The sequence below is a fragment of the Lygodium microphyllum genome, chromosome 8, assembly GCF_053477565.2.
Source record: "Lygodium microphyllum isolate KBCC chromosome 8, Lygodium_microphyllum_v1.1.10, whole genome shotgun sequence".
NCBI lineage: Eukaryota > Viridiplantae > Streptophyta > Polypodiopsida > Schizaeales > Lygodiaceae > Lygodium > Lygodium microphyllum.
The window spans coordinates 150,427,128-150,447,726 of record NC_141142.1 but is presented as its reverse complement, the minus strand read 5'-3'; the positions used below and the strand labels follow the sequence as shown (position 1 = coordinate 150,447,726).

The window sequence follows — 20,599 nt, the reverse complement described above, 5'->3', positions numbered from 1 at the left end:
CATACCAAAACGAGAAACAGAAGAGGGTTTTGGCTCATACAACTCAAAAGGGTTTTACGAATCTGGCAGAAGACCTGGCTGTGATGAAGGAGATGAATCGCTAGATGCATCAAATGTTATGGTCCCTCGAAGATTGGCAGTCTAACCAATTGATCCAAATGGAATAGTAGCACTTGTTGGAGGAGTGTTAACCGAACTATACATGATGCGCAAGTACTTCTCAAACTCTTCATCTGTAAGATGGCCAAAATGAGAAGAAGAAGATGGCAAAAGTGAAGGTGTGTCTACCTTTTCCTCGAGACCATAATGCCTTCTCAGAGCCTCCTATCCTTCACTTTTACCATCTTCTTCTTCTTGTTTTGGTCAAAATTGAGTCGCGTGTGAGACATTATGAGTCAGAATTGAGTTGCGTGTGAGTCTCGCACAAAGACTAGCCTCTACAATCACTGCAAGTTACTCTTTAGAAGAGCATCTACTCTGATACCATGTGAAGATATACTAGGGTTTGCACTAAGGAAACACATCATCTATGACTAAGATTGAAACACAAAGACTCAAACAGAGACAAGCAAAACTCAAATTCTAAATGCAAAATGCAAAATGCAAAACACAAAAACTCAAAACTCAAGCATAGATACAAACACAGAGAGAAGAAACTCTAAAGTGAATGAATGTTGTAAATGAATGTAAGAGTGTACATAATGCCTAAGGGTAGAGCAATAAAATATTGGAGAGTGATGTCCTCCAAAGATGGTGCCCCCACCTCCACCGATACTTTATGGAAACATTCATGTTTCAGTGTCTCCACATCATTCGACACCCATTAGACATTATCAACCTAATTCTGCCTACCTCTACCTCCCCCTCCCACTTATCTTCCTTCACTATCTCCTTCCTATTTTACTTATTTGAGACCTCATGGTTTTTCTTTCTCATTAGCTAAACACGCCTTTAATGATAAGACTCGTTTTAACGTGTTGAACTTTACTACTTAGTCAAACCTGATGAGACCTATCCTTGACTCACAGAACCTATGGGATCTTGTGCAGGGTTTGGAATCCCATCTTGATCTCACACTTGTTCCATACGAGGTTGTCTATCCGAGCGTTGGATACACTTGACAAACTGCTATGGACTCGGCATAGGACCTGTCCCATCAATTTGGATCATGAGCTCCAAAACTTTAATATCACTGACTGGGATGACTCGAAAGTCAAGTTGGCTGAGTATCGATGCCTTCTCGTTGAGTTCTCTACCACAGGGGCTTCTAAGTTCTCAGACGATCAAGTCACATTGTTTGTAAACAAGTGGGTGAGGAAATATTTCCATTTTGTGCATCTAGTGATCTCATAGCCCACCATGACCACATTCTTTGAATTTGAGTGTCAGCTATTGCATTAGGCTTAGCTGTTCGATTAGTTTTATAGTTTGACCTCTACAGAGGGGGCTCTCATTGCTTCTTTTTAGAAGGTGCAACAAGGGAAGAATAAACAAAATCAAAATTCCAATCAAAATAAAAAGCAAAATCAAAATAAAAATCAAAACCAAACTAGTGAGACCCAACGAAACTCCTAGTCATCTTTAAAACCCGCGTGGTAGAATGTACTGAAGAAAAATCGGTATCGTCAACATTGCCAGAAGGCTAGCCAGTTTGACAATGAGTGTCCCTCAGACCATTGTCCCTCAGTCGGGTAATCCCTAACAAGAAAGGCAGGGTAGTGGCAACCCTCAACAGGGGAAGTGGGGAGGCTAAATCCACACTGCCACCAGTTAGCCATCACAATTGACAATGTTCTCAATGCTAGAGGGCTTGTTTGATTGGTTTGCAAAGACCCACCACACTTGTCATAGTTGAGTACTTCAACTACTTCTTGGATTGTGGACAGTGGAGCTACTCATCATATGACCCCTAACATAGACATTTTCATCTCTTAAGCCCTTGCAGTCGGGTACGTACGAGTTGGGAATAACTCCTCGGGCACGATTTAGGCTTATAGTTGTGTCATTTTTTCCATTGATGACTAGGGTCCGGATCGCACTACGCTGAATGATGTATACTATGTCCCCCAGCTAGGGGTGAACTTGTCATCCATTAAATAGTTTTGCCGGTTGGATCAAGCAATCTTTTTCACAGTGACCATAGTAAAGGTCCTTGACTCTTAGATTAGTTTAGTAATTGCTCGCGGTAAGGCATAGCCTAATGGCTTGTACCACATATGGCACAATTTCTTTCTGAGCTGACAGTTGAAGGCTCTGATATCTATCCCTTCTAGGCTGTAGCTACTACATGGGGGACTATGAGCATTGAGCATCTTTGGCATTTTCGCTTAGAACATCTTGGATATGACTTTCTTTATGAGTTGTTGCATGGATAGATGGTTGATGGCCCACCTGGAGCTATTGCGGGATGTTTATAAAGCTTGTCAACTTTGAAAATAACACCACATCCCATTCCTTTAGCAATCTACATATAGAGCTGAGGTGCCTCTTCAATTGATTGATCTTTGTGGGCTGATATCCACCGCCACCTTGAATGGTGCATTGTATTTCCTTTTGATTGTGGATGATCATTCTTATATATATGGGTATACTTTCTCAAGCATAAGTTTGATGCTTTCTCATATTTTCTTGCTTGGGTGTTGTCGGTGCATAACCAGACTAGTCATCGTGTAGGATGTATGAGAAGTGACAATGGGGGCGAGTTCACTTGCCACAAGTTTTTCAAGTTTCTACAAGAGCATGGTATTTCATGTTAGCTTACCCCTACTAACTCCCCTTCTCATAGAATGGAGTCATAGAGCATAGAAATCGGACCATCATGAACATGGCACGCTCACAGTAAAGCTCCTTGAGCGCCTTGAGTCAAGACTATTAACACTTTAGTGTGCATCATCAACCGGCCCGACATAGTTGTTTCTTAGAGGACTTCTTATGAGGCATTCTTTGGCTTTGGACTTGTAGTTTCTCACTTTAGAGTCTTTAGGAGTTGTGCTTACACGCACACCCCTGATAACAAAATAGGCAAGATCACTCCTCGAGCTAATCTTTTGATTTTTATAGGATACTCCTCCGAAGTGAAAGCCTATCGTCTATTCGATCCTTGGATAAACAAGGTGATTGTTAGGAGATATATAGTGTTTGAGGAGAGGGACATTGTGTAGTTCTTTGTACTAGATTCTATAACCTTTCCTCACATTATTTCTATTGAGATAGTGCCTTTTGAGCCGGGTCTACTCTCCATTCTTGATCCCCTTGCAAATTCTTCACCTCCTAGACTCTCTTAGCGAGTCCTACTACCTCGTTGATATCGACAAACCATGCGGGATTCGGGGATCTTTGCATTGAATTCCACTCCGGAGAAGCCTAGAAGATCTACCCAACTTGCATCTCAGGCTTTATTTGTGTCGTTGTTTACTACTGATTATGTAGCCCATGCTAAGCCGAATAGTTAGCAGGAGGCTCTTTAATACCCCCAATGGCGAAAGACCATGGAAAAGGAGCCAGAGAGTATTGACCGAAATGAGACTTGGACCTTGGTGGATCATCTGAGCCATAAGAAAGTTGTTGGGACAAAGTGGATTTTTAGGACTAAGCTAAAAGTTGATGGGATTTTAGACAAATACAAGGCTTGCCTTGTGGTGCAAGGGTTTCGATAGAAGCAAGGTATTGACTGTGAAGAGACCTTTACTCCTACTGCGCGATTGACATCCTTTCGTCTGTTGGTTACACTTCTCGCTTACTATGGTTGACCAATCTATTAGATGGATATCAAAAGTGTATTTTTTAATAGTTATTTGGAGAAAGAAGTTTATGTGGAGCAGCCTCTTGGATTTTATTCTGCTAATAAAGAAGATAAGGTCTTTTATTTGTGGAAAGCTCTTTATGGGCTAAAGTAGGTACCATAGTCTTGGTTCCAAAGGATGGATGAGTTCCTTAGGACTGATGGATATCATTCTACTCCTTATGATCCGAACTTATATGTCCGTACTACTTCAAAGGGGGTCAACTATATCTTGTTGTATGTAAATGATTTACTTATCAAAGGCTTCAATTTTGCTACCATAGTCGAAATAAAAGCCCAACTTTGTTTTACTTTTGGGATGACAGACCTTGGTCTATTGTCTTGTTTTTTGGGAATGGAGGCAATTCAATTTGGGGATAGTACTTTTGTGTCATAGCAGAAGTACGCTCTTCAGTTAATGGACCGGTATTGCATGGATTAGACACGGTCTGTGGCCATGCATCTTGATCCCATGTCTAGTACATCTATAGCTCTGTGGTAGGAAAGCTTCTTTGGTTGATTCACACTAGGCTAAATTTAGCTTACTCAATTAGTTTTCTTAGTGAGTATTTCATTGTATCTAGAATGTCACATTGGATTGCATCTGTGTATGTTTTGAGATATTTGCGGTGTATCTATTCTTATGTCCTAACTTATGGATGTGGTTTATGTTTGCAAGGGTACATTGACTCTGATTGGGCAAGAGATCCTGACACCTAATGTTCCCATGGTGGCTACCTCTTTACCTTGGGCACGGAATCTATCTTTTGGGCTAGTCGTAAGCAGGAGACAATGGTGCCTTTCACGGCCGAGGTTGAGTATTGTGACAATCAGAGTGCCTTATTATACCATAGAAGCAACGTGTGGAGGTCCACTTTCACTTCACCAGAGAGCAGGTTGAACTAGGTACTCTACGCCTCCAGTTTGTGCTTTCCTTTGACAACTATGGAGACAGGGTGGTCAATCGACCGGTGTTGTAGTATATTTTACTCAGGATTGGCTTGGGTACACCTTCCTCTACTTCTTTAGATTGATGAGGAGAGGGTATTTCCCTCTAGCTTTTCCTTCCATAGAAGCAACGTGTGGGAGTCTACACTTCACCAGAGAGCAGGTTGAACTAGGTACTCTACGCCTCGAGTTTGTGCTTTTCTTTGACAACTATGCAGACAAGGTGGTCAATCGACCGGTGTTGTAGTATATTTTACTCAGGATTGGGTTGGGTACACCTTCCTCTACTTCTTTAGATTGATGAGGAGAGGGTATTTCCCTCTAGCTTTTCCTTCCAGTATGAACAAGAGCGGCTTTCTACTCTTGGTGGTGATAGGATGTTATTTAGAGTTTCTTTTTCAAACATCCTTGTATATTGTACTTTGTATTTTCATCTGCATCATCTAGATGACATGATTGTAAAAGGATACTAAGGCAAGTGAACAATTCCGTGCGAGGGTGCTACAGAAGGCATGTGCAATATCTATGAGCAACAAACCTCTTCATGCCATATTGACCTCCTCTTTTGAGACTTTTCTATATAGCGTGATTGCACGCCTTTGAGCCCGAGCAACTCTCCCTCTTGCTCTATATCAACCATCTCCCTGAGGACTTCCTCTATGGCACGATAGTGTAACTTTGGACTCTAGCATTTCTCCCTCTTGTGTCGTATCAACCATTCTCTTAAGGAATTTTCCTGCCGTACCTCCAATGCATTGGCATTCTGTTCTGTAAACATATATGTATTCACATTCACCTCTTTTTGGTCTTTTTGTGCGGTCGACTTTGGATCCACCCTATTCTTGGCATTGCACATGGCATTCTCCATGGTAGTCTCCCTTGCTTGCTTAGCCCTTCTAGCTTGCTTTCCACATATCCTTTTTTTACCTCTCCACATACCACTTATGTTTGTTACACATTCCTCTAGCCTCTTCCTTTGTCATCGACATCCAGTAGTGGTAGGGATACCTTGTTTGTTTTGTGAAACCCTTTGGGAGTGGCTACTAGTCTCCCATCGACCACCACCTCCCCTTCTGAAACAATCATTATCAAGCACAAACAAAAGAAAAAAAGTTTCATTGTGGCTCCATCCGCCTTTCAGGACTTGGTAGGCCATTAGGCAGTTGACGTGCACCCTTTGTTCAATGCCTTGACCTCTCTAGGGTGATCAATTTGCAGGACTTGGTAGGCCCTTAGGCAGCTGATGTGCACCCTTTGTTCGATGCCCTGGCTTTTGTGGGGTGATCACTTTGACTCCTTTGGGTACAAGGTCTCGAAACTTTTTATAAAAAGGCAAGCTGCCTTGCATTCATCCTCAATCTCATTTTTGCAGTTTGCTAGTGCTAGAGCTTGCTACCCACACCCCGCTCACGGAGGACATCTCAAACGAAGCTATCTAACCTTGTGGCTATCCATTGGTGCCTGTTTTGCTGCCTTCACCTTGCTGTGCAGTGGCCAACAATTTATCCAATCCATCTCCAAAGGTGCATTTGCTGATTGGTGATATCTTCCTCAGCTTGGCGACACCATTCTCAGCCTGACGACCATCTCTCTTTCCCTGGCGACATCCTTGTGTTTGGGTTTGACATCTTGGAGGTTCTCCTTGATCAAGGCGACCCTATTCCTAGCTGTATTTGGACTCTTTGCTGCCGCCTATCATCCCATTGACACCTAGAGGTTGCGTTTGCTTCCTTTTGTTGCCACCCAGGCTGATCATACCTCCAGGTACTTGTGTTTGCTGTACATTCTCTCTCCGCATTGCTTGTTTGTTAGAGTGTGTCATACTTGAACGAATCCTGAATGTAGCTTCAGTTTGGAAGTGTTAGATGATTTCCAAATGATGTAGCAGTAGTCAAGGTAGCCGTTTAGCACAAAAAATGCAACTCTTAATGCATGTAAACTTATAACCGATTCTTTGGATTGTATTAGTTTCAACTTTTGTACACTTGCATGTTCAATGCATATATGTCGTATTTCAATGTCTACAACCATACCTTTGTCTTTAGCATACATAATAATATTTATAGCATGAATTTCAACATTCAAAGTAAATATGGGGTCAACTTTGCTTTCTTTTGTAATCAACATGTACTTAATGTTAAAGTCTTCAACAAAACAGCTCTTCGTATTAAATCTAACCCGTAACTCTTACTCTACCATTTGACCAATGGATACCAAAGTCTTTGTGATGGATGCTACGTGTAGTACGTTTGACAAACACTTTGTTTGAACATCGCGCAAGGACAAAGGAACTGTTTGAATGTGTGAAATCAGATGGTACGAATCATCACTTGTCTCTACACAACCTAGACTTTGTTAATCTTGTATCTCTCCAAACCATTAGTATGGCTGGTTGTATGATTAGATGCAACTAAATCAATATACCACATCATTACATGTCCCCTTTTATGTTATAACATTCATAATATGTTGTATGATAAATAAGCACTTATTTTTATTATCATTTTGTCTTGAAGACGATGCATAATTTTATTGCTGCAGTCTACCATTGCGAATATCATTCTTTTTATCATAACAATGGGCTACAATATAACTTGTCCTTTCGCAGTATTAATAAATGATGATAGATAGCTAGAATCTTTGTTTCGCGATCCACCTCTTTCTCTAGAGCTTCCCTTGTCTCTAGAATTACCACGGCCTTTTGAAATCAGCATATCACCAAACTGTTGACATAACATGTTTTGCTAGTTATGGTGTATGACTCATATCATAGCCTCTTAAAGAGAATCTACGATATCTCCTTCTTAAATTTGAGTAAAATGCTTGAATCAGTTCACTACTTTTTGACGATTCACATTGCATATTGATCTCTTCAATAATCATTGTGAGAGAGACTAACTCATCAAAATTTGGAAATGACTTTCATATATATATAGAAGTAACATAAGATTTCTAAGCCTTCTCATTATTAAGGCTACCTAAAGTAGACGAAACCAAATCATCATCATTGAGCATTGTATTAATAGTTGCTAAGACATCTTCAATGCTCCTTATCTTCAAAATATATTCATTTATAAATATCTTTCCTTTCTTCAAAGTATTCAACTCTTTCTTGAGTTGAATCTTTCATGCCTTTATATTTATTGAAAACATATTTTTAAAAGTTGTTCAAGTTGTATGTGAATTTTTACATTTTTAATATGTCCCAACATAGTGTTATCAATGATTGTAGACAATTAATATATTACTTTTTTGTCTTTTGCATTCCATTTTTCTTGTGCCTTTAATTCTTTTGCAGTTGCATGATCACTTAGCTCTAGTTTCTTTTTTTTACTTGAAACAAATTCAATAAGAAAGTTCATCACACAGAATTTCCATGATGGGTAGTTATTCTTATCTAGCTTCTTAATAATAGGATTTTGACTGTTCTTAATCATTATAACACAATTGAGTACCAATCAGCAAACAAGTCTTCTCTAATCTTTCACAAGATATTCACAATAATAAACCAAGTAACTTTTTTCACTGATTGCTCAATAATACATATAATCTACAACCTATTCATAGATAAACCTTGTGTTTGTTTCTCAAAAAACACCTCAGAACTTACACATTCAAAATGTGTAACTTGTGCACCTTAGAACGATCGACATATTCAAAATTATAGTATGCCTTGAAACTACTATCCGTAGCCTTGCAATGCTTAAACGAGACCCAAAATGTCTCTTTGAGATTTTTCCTCTACTTACATACCAAATCTCACGGCAATTTGAGATTTTTGCGATGCCCTATTTCCGATGTCTCCATAGTACTATCCAAGGGAAAGAGTGAGACAATGGGAGAGCTTTTTACTAGTTGCTTGCTTGCTTGAATTCTTACTCCTTCTCATTCAGTTGAACCTTCAAATCCAGCCTATCTTAGTAGCATTGCTTTGATACCATGTTACGAATTACATGGTGGGGAACTTGCTTGAGCTACTGTGTCGAACACACAACACATATGCAAGAAGAAGCTCACTTAACAACATAAGAAGAGAGATGGAGGCCAACATATTTTCTCGTTAATTTTTCTTGCTTCTTTCTCACACAATACTATGTACGCAAAGTATAGATAAGATACAACATCAAGCAAAGTGGCCTACTAAGTTAAATACTACATAACTGACTATACTAATCGACTGGTACTATAACTATGCTAGTTGTAACTTATCAAATATAATAAGTCAATGGCTATGCGAAGATCATAAATGACCATCAAGGTACTAGGTATAGACGTGCGGACCCATCTAACCAGGCGGTCCATTATCAATATCTGCACATGTTAAGCTTGGCATCTCAATAGTAACATGTCTTCCAAATGTGTCACCCTATGAGGCTTTCAATGAAGTTCCGAACACCTAATCGTGACACTATTGGCTTGAGCACTCTGACTGGGTAAAGCCTCCAAACCTATTATGACACATGAGCTCGCCTTAATGACAAAGACATACATCTTTGTCTCATATAGTAATAAGTGGCAGTCCTAGGTAACTGATTACTAGGAGCAAGCCCCCTGCACCTAGGATAGGTGCAACTTCATGGAGTGGTTAGCAAACTTCTCTCCATTCCAGTTGTGCTACCTCGCATGATCTGATAAATGTCCTCTGTAGTGGACCCTTCTTTAGATCCATCGCTCGATGACGTCTCACTACCAGATGGATCATCTACTGTTTCTAGTTCAATAGAGGATAAAGGAGCTCTCTCACTTTGAGGAGACTCAGGGTAAGCATCCACTATTACACGATTGGCACCTCTATCTAGAATCTTTCGACTAGCGGATATATTGACTTGACAGTCTGTTCGTGAAATCCATGGCCTGCCTAGCAAAATTTGATAGCTAAGACGTCCTGCAAACCTTATCACCCTAAAGTCCAAATGGCATTCTATGCTTGCAACAGTAACATGGACTTTAGTGATGCAACCTTCTGGTTGCCTTTTCAACTCATCTGGGGAGATGTCACCAAAGGTCTTGTTTGCTGTTTGTTGCCATGATCCAGGTGCATTGCACAAACCAAAGGCCATCACATGGTACGCAAAAGTACCAAAGACAGTAATGAAAGTTGTTTTCAACTTGTCCGCTTCTGCAATTGCCATCTGGTTATAACCCGCAAAGCAATCCATGAACGAATATATTTCCCTACCCGCTAATCGATTCAAAATCTGGTCAATTGGAAGGCTATGGTCCATACAAATTCACTGGCGGTAGTTGTTTCCCACTACATACAATTGATTGGGTCCTTAATTTGGCTTCTTAACACTTGGGTTGATTTGTGCTTTCCTGTGGGTTTGTTGACCGGGTTCATGAGTGAACCCAATATGGTACATTGGTAGGTTGCTACGAGGATTTTGTGGTTTTTGAGAGGGATCCATGGTCTTGGTATTCATTATCCAACACATAATGGAGATTTGCCTTTGATTCTCACAGATAGATTTAGATTGGGTCGAAGATGTTGACCACTGGTGGGCAACGATAGGATATTGATTTACTTTGGGTGCAAGTGCTATCTTATGGATTAGCAAGAAGCAGCCCACTGTTGCCCTTTTTTTCACAGAGGTGGAGTATAGAGCAACGTCTTCTACTACATGTGAGTAAGTGTGGCTTTGGAGGTTGCTAGGAGAGCTTGGCTGCCCTCAGCTAGGTCTTGACCCTTAATTGTGACAATGAGAGTTGCATTGCTTTGGCATGGAACCCAGTGTTTCATGCTAGGTTAAAGCACATTGAGATACAATACCATTTCATTCGAGAGGAGATCTTGGATGAGACTAGTGATGTGATTTACTACAAGGCAGAGGATAATTTAACAAATTTGTTTACAATGGCGCTTCCTTAGGTTGTCCTTTGACAACACTCTAGATCCTTGAGATCCTTGAGGCTTATGTCACATCTAGGATCTGAGAGGGGGTGTTAGAGATTAGTCATCTCCTAGACTTGCATTCTCAGGATATAGTTGGTACAGTTAATTCTCTCGGAGGGACTTGAGCATCTTCTTGTTAGTCACTGGGCATGTTCAACAGTCGTAGTATATTGGCACCTTATTGCATGAAGTAGTTGTAGGTTTAAATGACCAAATAGTAGGCAAAAGCACAGGAAAAACATCTTGGAGACTCAGAAACAAGTCGCCAACACCAAAGACAGTTAACCTAGTAGGAAGAGAGGTTGCCAGCCAGGTGGAAAGCTGAAATGCAGGTTTAGAAAGCTCTGATAGCAGAAAACGCAGAGGTTTCAAACCTGAAACAGTCAGTAACAGCACAGGAATCTAGCAAACCAGTAACACTCGTCTTCTGATACTATGTGAGACTGCATAGATGATCAGAAGTGTGAAAGAGAGGGCATGAACACTAATAGAAAGAAAGAACACACGACTGCAAGAAACTCTGAATGAACAAGCAATGGAGTCCACATAAGATATGTAGTACAATATGAGTAGGGAACCAGCACAATGATGACCAATATTAGTGCCTTTGGTCTCCCTCTCTTCGTAGATGCAAGATGGTGTGATACAACAACTAAGAGTGGAGTGGATCATATATAGAATCCTTGGGGTGAGACATGAAACAATTGAAGAAACCTAGAAGTGGTTGCACAGCTGCCTTTGTCTAATGCCCAACTGAAGGCTGAACATAGTTCCTAAAGCCCACGATACATACTAAACTAACACTAGAAGTGGTTGCACAGCTGCCTTTGTCCAATGCCCAACTGAAGGCTGAACATAGTTCCTAAAGCCCATAATACATACTAAACTAACACTTCCGAGTCGCTGCACCTGCTATTTCGAGCCTCTCTTCTGTGAAGGACTGTTGTGTTTGTAGTCACTGCTTTACTCCCTCATCATCGGAGACTTCATTATTCATCTTCAACATCAAGAGATAGTGGTCTATTGCATTCAAGACCCATTCAGAGGACTGCACACCCTTCAGCATCCCTCAATCTGCTCCTAGAGATGGTGGCTATTGGATAGCCTTCTGCTGTACTTGATACACTATACTATCAGTTTATTCCTTCAGCTATTGTGTACTTTTTTTGTTTGAACCCTACTATTTGATTTCATTTATTGTTAGTCTCATGCATGGTTGTGAACATCGTGTTTTCAATATAAACCCTAGCAGTTCCTCATAGCTTGCCACTAGAGTACCACTTAGCATGCAACTTGAGTAGTAGATAGGTTCAGGAAGCCATGGATAGATATGAGAAACCCTAATCTCCTTCTAATATGCCTAAGATTATAGCTGTTGTCCTAAAAAAATAAGTTTGATGAATAGAGAGAGTGCCAAAGCTGCGAACTAGAGTTAAACTAGCCTACAGGAACTGACAAATGACAGTAAGCAATGACAAGGAATGGGAAGGATTCAAGTTAGGGTTAGGAGTCATAGCTCGATGAAGTAGCAATTTTTCCACCATCTGAACAAACCTTGTCATGCCAAAAGAGAACTCAATGACCCTCTTTAGCATCCCTTCGTGTCATGAAAACTCGTATGACAATAAGCATTGACAAGGGATGGAAAGCATCGAATTGAGACCAAGGAGTCATAGCTCAATGTAGTAGCAATTTGTCCAGCATTTAAATAGAACTAGCCTTGCTAAAAGAGGGTCTAGTAACCCTCTCTAAAGAGATCACCATCACTGATTTAGTTGGAGTCTAGTTTCATGATCGTCACCAAGGAAGCAAGGCAGAATCTAATCAGCATAGCCTAGGTAGATCACTACAAATACCATTGGAGAAGTGTCATTAAGAAGCCTCAATGAGCTGCACTGAAAACCACCATCCTGCAAAAAAGCCTCCCAAAACAGTAGGGATGTGGAACAGATATTCAAAGTCCAGCCAAGCATGAGGAAAAATACCTGCAGCTGAAGACCCCACTGTTTCGAAAAAAGTCTCAGCTCTCAAAGAAAGCCTCAAAGCAACCAGGTGAGACCATGGTAAGTGAACACGACAGCAATGAATAGAAGTGCTATAATGAAGAGATAAGTCAATTAGAAAATAGTGATATGGACAAGAGATACCTAGAGCTGTTGAAAGGTCCGCAATGAGCCAACAACCAAACTCCAGTTCAATGGTCTTAGTAAACAACAAGTCACATGAGGCAAGATCTCATACATACACTATACACACATACAACAAGAATATGCTCAAAAATGTGTGCATGGAGTTTAGTGATAACATTGAATCAACACCGAAGAAACCCACTTTGAGGGAGAAGTGCAAAGTGAACAAAGTTGGAAAACACAAGCTAAACACACAAGAACAGCTGTAAATGGCTCCACATGAACTAAGGCTTAAAAGCACAAAGTCAACCCAAACAACAACTGGATGATAACAAACATCAAGTCAGCCCAGCCCAAGCCAAAGTGTTGTGGATGAAGACACACAGCAACATGCAGGCAGCTGTTGCAAAATCAAGCATGCATCAACATCAGTGCAGACTACTAGCAAACAACTCAAAAGTTAACATCATAGCCACTACACCAGCACAATAGAAAGCCACACAACTTAATAAAAGGTAAGCATGACCATCAGCAGCTGTTGTAGCAGGCACACAACTGGCCAAGTAAAAAACACACACAGCAGTGTGCCATATACATAAACACAAACCTGTTCACCAACTATGCAGAAAATGCAGAGTTTGCACTCCAGCTCAAATGCAGCAGTCTGCATCAAGCAAGAGCTGAACTTTGGATACCATGTGACAATGTGCAATGAATGTGTTTGATCAAGAGGGGGCACAAGAGAGAGAGAGAGGGAGGTTGAGCTGGAGTGAGTGTGAGAGTGTGACTGCTGGAGAGAGTGTAAGCAGAGTGAAAGGTACGAGTCGATTGGAGTGTACCAACAATGTGTTGGTACACAAAGAATAAAATATATTTATACTTAGTGCACGTAAAGGGTGCGTTCACATGTACAATGTGGGTGTATAGTACACGGAGGTAACCGGGCCTTTATCCCAACAACCTCCCACTTAAAGGTCTTCTTGGTTCCTTTTGCAATCAGCATGGAACCCTTTTTCACTTTCCACAAACCACCACCAAACAGTGTGGTATAGCCATGCAAGTCAAGCTGACCAACAGATAGTAAACTCTTTTTAATGCCAGGCACATATTTGACATCTTTCAACACAAGCTCTCGACCATTGTCCAAAGACAAGTGTACTGTGTCAATCCCATCAATGCTGCAAGCATGGTTATTTCCAAGATATACCTTTCCATAACTGTCTACATTGAACATAGCAAAACACTGTAAGCAAGGAGTTACATGGAAAGAGGCACCAGAGTCTACAATCCAAGTCTGAGTGACACTATCATCAATTGACAAGAGTGCATCAATCACATCAGTCTTGGTAATCTGCATATCCTGCATGTGACATACAAGGGCATCATAATCAACTGCACATAATACATCAGCCTTTGTATCTGAAAGCTCTTCTATGACCACACTAGAGGCCACATTGGCCTTCTATTTGCCTTTGATTGTTTCCGATGCATCTGTCTTATCTTCCTTATTCTTTTTATCTCCTGCATTCTTCTTTTTCTCTTGTTCCTTCTTGTAATACCTGCAATCAGGTTTCTTGTGGCCCTTCCGATCACAGTGATAGCAAGTAATGTCACTCTTTTCCTTTCCTTTGCTCTTGCTCCTGTTTCTCTGCCCCGTGCCCTGCATTTGCATTTTTCTTTTCAGCCCTGTCTCTTACATTATAAGCTGACACACGTCTAATTTCTTCATTCAAGATAGAACCACTCACCCCATCATATGAGAGATTGGGGTTATTGCTGAGTGAAACCACCAAGGTCTCCCAAGAGTCAGGCAGTGTCATGATAAAAAAGATCGCCCTCAACCTATCATCAAAGTCCAAATTTGCATCTTTGAGCTGATTTATAATCCCTGTAAATACACTCAAGTGCTTAGCTGCAGGCTTTGACTCATCCAATCTTATATTCACCAACTTGCGCATTAAATGCACCTGATTAACAGGTGTGGTGATCTCATAAGTAGTTTTCAGCTTCTCCTATATTGAAAAACCTGTATCTAAACCCTTAATGTTTGTCAGAATGTCATAAGTGACACCCATCTTTATGTAAGCCACACCCTTTTTATTCACTCTGGCCCAATCTGCATCAAACATTAGTTTGGGTTTATCTTCCTGCAAAGCATCCTCACAATCCTTTAGGAACAAAATGCCCTACATACGGTCTTTCCAAAGGTCAAAGCCATGACCATCAAATCGTTTGATCTCCATCAAACTCTTGATGTCTGAATTGGAAGAAGTTGCAGCCATTTTATCATGAACACGAGTAAATGCACTAATTTGCAAAAGCACAAGCTGAACCAGCAAAATGCACTGTTGTTCTTTCTCAACCAGAAGTAAATTTCTGCTGTTTGTACATGAACTGGCCACCAAACGGGCAAAAATGCAGAAATTTACCAAATTTTGCTCAAATCCCCAAAATTTCAAGTCCAAAATTGCATAAGTGTTAGCCAATTTGACTCAGCTGAGCAAAACTAAACATGAAAAGGCCCAAATTTCTGGGATCCAATGTCAGGAAATTTTGCTCAAAAGAGCGAAATTTCGACAAATTTGGCAAAATCCCCAAATTAATTGAGGTCACCGCTCGCAATGTCAGCAATTTCTGACACGAATGTCACTGTTAGGCCTAGATGAGATCAAATCTAGAAAAAGCCCCAAGTTTTTTGGCCAGATTTACACAGATTTTGAAACTATGCTTCACGTGTGAACTTTGTCAAGGAAGAGGATAAAGGGATTTAAAGAAAAACGAATTTCTGATTTAAAACAAAAGACGACGGGAGGGGGTTTGTTGACCCGCGGTCCCGTCACGTCGCGACTGACGCAGCACTTGTCGCTTGGTCGTCTGCTGGTCGTCCCTTGCCCGTTGGCAGTTCGCGCCACGATGGTCCCTGGTCCCCTTCGTCACGACACGACGCCTGGTCCACGGCTGCTGCCTAGTCGCGAACAGCTGCCGCCTGGTCCACATTTTGTCGACGTGCAGTCGCCCAACTGTCATGTCTTTTGCTTGCGATCAGCCCTGTCAGCTGATCCCGTGTCACTTCTTGTGCACAGGAAGCGTGCACAAAGAGGCTTTGATACCAATTGTTTGATCAAGAGGGGGCACAAGAGAGAGAGAGAGGGAGGTTGAGCTGGAGTGAGTGTGAGAGTGTAATGGTTGGAGAGAGTGTAAGAAGAGTGAAAGGTACGAGTCGATTAGAGTGTACCAACAATGTGTTGGTACACAAAAAATAAAATGTATTTATACTTGGGGCACGTAAAGGGTGCGTTCACATGTACAATGTGCGTATATAGTACACGGAGGTTACCGAGCCTTTATCCCAACAAAATGGAAGTGGAAGACATAAGATTGACATTGTGAGACAAGATTATGAAGAATAGATTTAAAAAGAGCAATAGCAATGAACATGAGACCTCTGATGGTCAATGGAATCCATATTATACACCAAATGTGCAAAGCATGAGTATAGTGGAAGCACATGGCTCTAGGTTGGATCTCCTCCAGTGCTTCCAGCTTTGTCATTCACACACACACACACACACACACTCTCTCTCTCTCTCTCTCTCTCTCTCTCTCTCTCTCTCCTGATGTTACTCTAATCCCATCATATGGCAAGCCCGCTAGAGGCCTAATTTGGCTTCATACTTGCATGTGCAGCTACTGAATCCATTGTTCCCAAAGTGGTCCTTGTTGCATTTTGCAGGTAGTAAATGCATTATTTCCAAAGTGGTCCTTGCATAACCATTAGTCAGTGTCAAGCTGCCATTCAGGTCATTTTAGGTGAACCGATTCTGTGAAGAAACTATCACATGGTCATTTCAACCAGTTTAGAATTTATCTGACCTAATAAGGCTAACATTGAACTTTCAAGGCAGATGCTTGAATGATGAAGGAATAAGATTTATAGTTTTTAGGTAAGGGCATATGCATTTGGTGTGTCTTCAAGTAGGTGCTAGTCTTTGTAATGTCCTTGCTGCTCTGTTCTTGTATGTGTACTGCATTAACAAATTTTGGAATTTGTCTTGGTTTATAGGGGTTGTATTTTACAGATCCTTAACCAAAAGATGTACTGAGAAAAGGTCAACAGAGGGTGTTACACATGTAAACTCTTGCTTGGAAAGGATCTACAGAAGAGTCATTTTGCAAACAGAACCCATCATTTTATTGGAAGATCTCAACAGCTTGGGTAGATGATGAATTATAACTATGTACCAAAATCCAGCTAAGGTTCACTAGATTTTTAGTTTTCACATTGTAATAAATTTCATACCACTGATAAACTTTGGTAAAGTGAGGGTGTTTGCGGGTAACATCATTATAATCAGATGTTTGTGGGAACATCAATATAGTCAGACAGATCATGGCTCAACCTTTACAACTGTTGTGCACAGTTATGAAGCTTTTTGGGATAAATTTGGCATCAGAAAATCTTAAATACTAGTTTCTTGTGTATCCATTTGGATACTTGACCAGATCGTCACTTTTCTGCAGGATTATGTGGCCTTGAAGGTGGTAGAAGTCCAAAAGCTATGTTACAGAAGCAGTACATGAGCAGTTGCGAGCACTTTCCACTCCAAACTGCGTTAACTCTAGATGCTTTTCTGTTGGGAATTCATTTACATTACGGTATGTGTTACTTTGGATCCTGAATTGCAGGAGTTGATGTACGTTTTTTAACAGCATAAATTGACCTCAGTTGTACAAGATTCTGCCGAATCAACTCAATGCAGGTGGGCTTGATGCTAATCGTAGAGCAGCAATCAACTCATTCGTGTTTGCACTTACTCCAGGATTCAGCTGCAAAAGTTTTGCTTTATATAGTCATAAATAATCGACAAATATCTTGTTAAGAAATAGCCAAAAGAAAGTGGTCATGACAAGCTTTGTCACTGACAGAAAGCAAAGGACAGATTGAGCCTTTGTTTGCTGGTCCTAGGTAGATATTACCAACCACAGACTAGTGAGGCCTTTGCTTTCTGCCACTGAGCTGGACACAGAGGATGATTAGCATACCCCAACTGTAACAAAGTGGACCATCTTGTCTCCTACAGTAGTTACATTGGACTGGATGACATCCACTTTGCATTCTTCCAATGCCAAATGAAGCCGCAACACAACCCCCCGACTTCTTGGTGACAAAACCTTTATCACAGCTTGACTGCCTAGGTCCTGAATTTCCACGTGTCCAAGCCTCACAGTCTTAATATCCTGGTAACCATGAAAATCCAACATTAGAGCTTAAACTTAACCCTTACTCTGCCAACATAAAGGCTTCCCATACAACACTAAAAGCTAGCATGACTTGTCACAAAATTCTCAAGAGTTCCATGGGTGATGAAATCTATCCTAATTGCTTATATGCTTTGATTTAACATGGGTGTGGCCACAGCAAAGTAACAAAAGACTGAAGCATCATCAATGGTTTCAGCTGTCTCAATCTGATTGCAGGTTATATCTAGTGCACAGCCAGTAGTTTTATTAAAGATCTGTGCGTGGTCAAATAATGGATCACTCAAGGTGCATTTCAAGGTAATACATAATTGGTCAACACTGCAAGCTGCATAACTAATAGTCACTCTTTGCTGCTTCAGAAACACTGGAGAAAATGTAGTTGAATAGGGACCTTACAGCATCATTTCCATTTGGAAGGTCTCCAGTGCTCAATGCTGAGTCATCTGCAACCTTTACAATTTCTTTCAAATTGCTTTCAAGATTTATTCCTCTTTGCTCCTGCGCAGCTGCACTTGGTGACGATTCAATATTTCTTTGGACCGGCCTTAAGTAGCCTTTTGCTTTCCCCTTGCAAGCTTGTAGATAGGATACCTTCTTCTCAAGCTCTTTGATATAGTTTATTGTGTCTGTAACAATGGAAGCTTTATCCTTCTGAAATAAGACAGGCCATAAGGAATAATATAGACGAGCCGTGACTGTGAATAGTCATTTTTCCTGGTTCATTTTCTTTTTCTATAAACTACTGAAAGCAAATGCCATTAATCATGATGCCAAGATTTTAGTTCTTAACTTTGAGATGCATGCTTACATGCAGTAACATATTTCGATGGATATGGACTTACGAAGATTTCTATGTGTATTCATTAATCAGACCTTGGTTAGTTTCGGAATCATGGATCTCAAGATTGTGAATTTCTCATTCATTTCCTCTCTTCGTTGTCTTTCAGCAAGGATGTGACTTTCCCTCTGGAGCTGAGTTCTATGTGGGCTTCTTTCTGTACCGAACATTTCCCCACTACATAGATTTCTGTAGTTCATTGCTGTTTCCGGTCTATTTCCCAAGGCACGGAGTTGTGTTTGCTGTTGCTGCTGGCTGTTTGGGGGAGGTTGTGTTGATGTGGAGGGAGAGGCCGATGCATCATCAACGAGACTGAAGTAGAAGGGTAGGGATGCAGCCGAGATTGTTCTCGGATCTAGCAAGTTGACATGGTCATCTTCTTGATGGCTATATTGCAGGCTAGCAGGAGTAGTGGGATTGGCAAAGTTGCTCACAACCATGAAGTCCCTTAGGGATTGCATTGTTTGAAGGTTAGACATAGCTTGAGTGTTTGTGCAGAGGTCCTCGTTGGGAAGAGATGCATCCATGCAGCCCAGATAGCCATCTCTCAATGGAAGATCAAAAGGCCCTGTAGGCTGTAGCTGGCTATATCCTCCGGAAGGTGCGGCTGCATGAAGGTCAAGGATGGCTGGTGTGCTCATGTGGTCATGCCTGTTATGTTGCAAGATTGAAAGGCCAGGGTGCTGATCAGATGATTGGGAGTCAGTGGCAGCTGCTGCTGAGACCAGGTGCTTGTAAGAGAGGGGTGTTTGCAATCTGTCCATATTATTAGTCCATGGGGGCTCTCCTTCCATACTAGCCTGTCACTTCCTACCTTAGCCACCTAGGCAGCTGGGGCCTGTATCTGACAGTCCTTTGTACTTATGATGGAAGGCTGTAGGAGAGAGTCATGGAGAGAATGCCACCTAGGCTAGGCATACAAGCAAAATATAGTCATCGGAGCAGCTGGGACCTCTATCTGACAGTACTTCGTACTTACTACTTACCATGAAAGCCTGTAGGAGGTAGTGAAAGAATAGAGATGGAGTCAAAAATCGTCTTTTTAAGAGCTGGGGCTGAAATTGGGCAGTCGCCTAGAGAGCTAGAGTGACAGGATAGGCAGGAAGTCAAAAGGGTAGCGGGAAGCTTTGTGTATAGAACTAGGACACTCGATTGGTCGGAGTTGCAAATAGGGAAAATCTTGGATGATCTTGGGCATTTTGAGAGAGAGAGAGAGAGAGAGAGAGAAGAGGAGAGATCATTGACAATATGGAGAGACGAGAGGTGGCGCATTGTGTGTGTGCGTGTGTGTGTGTGTGTGTGTGTGTGTGTGTGTGTGTGTGGGGTGGGGGGGTTGGTGAGGAGTGGGAGGAGGGGAAGGGTTGTGATTAGTTAGTAAGTAGGGGGTGGTGGTGGCCGTTTGCAGTTCTGGTCGAAGGGCCTTCAATTCCTATCTTGAAAGTTGAATGCCTTCTGCTCCTCATGACGCCATGCTATGCCCATAACCGTCACACGAGTCTCTCTCTCTCTCTCTCTCTCTCTCTCTCGTTCGTTCACGAAAATATTTTTCCCATCCAATGGAAAAGGGAACAGGTTGGAATGTCCTTGATTTTTGTGTTTAAACATATGACCTTAGCCAATCTTATAGGTAGAATGCTTTAAAAAAGGCTAGTCTTTATCAATGTGAACTTCAATTTCAATCAATAGTTTGGAAATCTAGTCCAAAAAAAAAACCCTAAACATTGATCCTCTCTGAACTACTCTCTCTC

The 20,599-nt window shown here is 41.2% G+C and overlaps 1 protein-coding gene and 1 long non-coding RNA gene across 11 annotated transcripts in view; one reads left to right on the top strand and one right to left on the bottom strand.

The window, feature by feature from the left end:
• Positions 1 to 18,487, top strand: part of LOC148032997 (uncharacterized) — a 37,877-nt gene extending 19,390 nt beyond the window's left edge. For 2 of the 10 annotated variants that reach the window (XR_015691711.1, XR_015691705.1), the window contains exon 3: positions 17,273 to 17,407. This is a non-coding gene — a long non-coding RNA (uncharacterized LOC148032997). Of the gene's footprint in view, positions 1 to 4,460; positions 4,688 to 16,814; positions 17,009 to 17,272 lie in introns of all 10 variants that reach the window. The other 8 variants (XR_015691708.1, XR_015691710.1, XR_015691703.1 and 5 more) reach the window with 8 other exon arrangements.
• On the bottom strand, positions 17,445 to 19,999 carry LOC148032996 (transcription factor FAMA-like). The gene is made up of 4 exons (XM_087683696.1): positions 18,887 to 19,999; positions 18,410 to 18,664; positions 17,795 to 17,989; positions 17,445 to 17,578 (listed from the first exon to the last, which is right to left on the bottom strand). Exons 1-4 carry the CDS (start codon positions 19,643 to 19,645, stop codon positions 17,498 to 17,500), a joined length of 1,290 nt encoding a protein of 429 aa, XP_087539822.1. The 5' UTR covers positions 19,646 to 19,999; the 3' UTR covers positions 17,445 to 17,497.
• Positions 20,000 to 20,599: the final 600 nt, after the last annotated feature.

Coding starts and splice junctions, on each gene's coding strand:
- LOC148032996 (XM_087683696.1), bottom strand. CDS start 19,645: ATGGAAGGAGAGCCCCCATGGACTAATAATATGGACAGATTGCAAACA. Junction 17,990..18,409: donor TTCCAAATGGAAATGATGCT/GTAAGGTCCCTA, acceptor CATGGTTACCAG/GATATTAAGACTGTGAGGCT. Junction 17,579..17,794: donor TCCACTTTGTTACAGTTGGG/GTATGCTAATCA, acceptor AAACTTTTGCAG/CTGAATCCTGGAGTAAGTGC.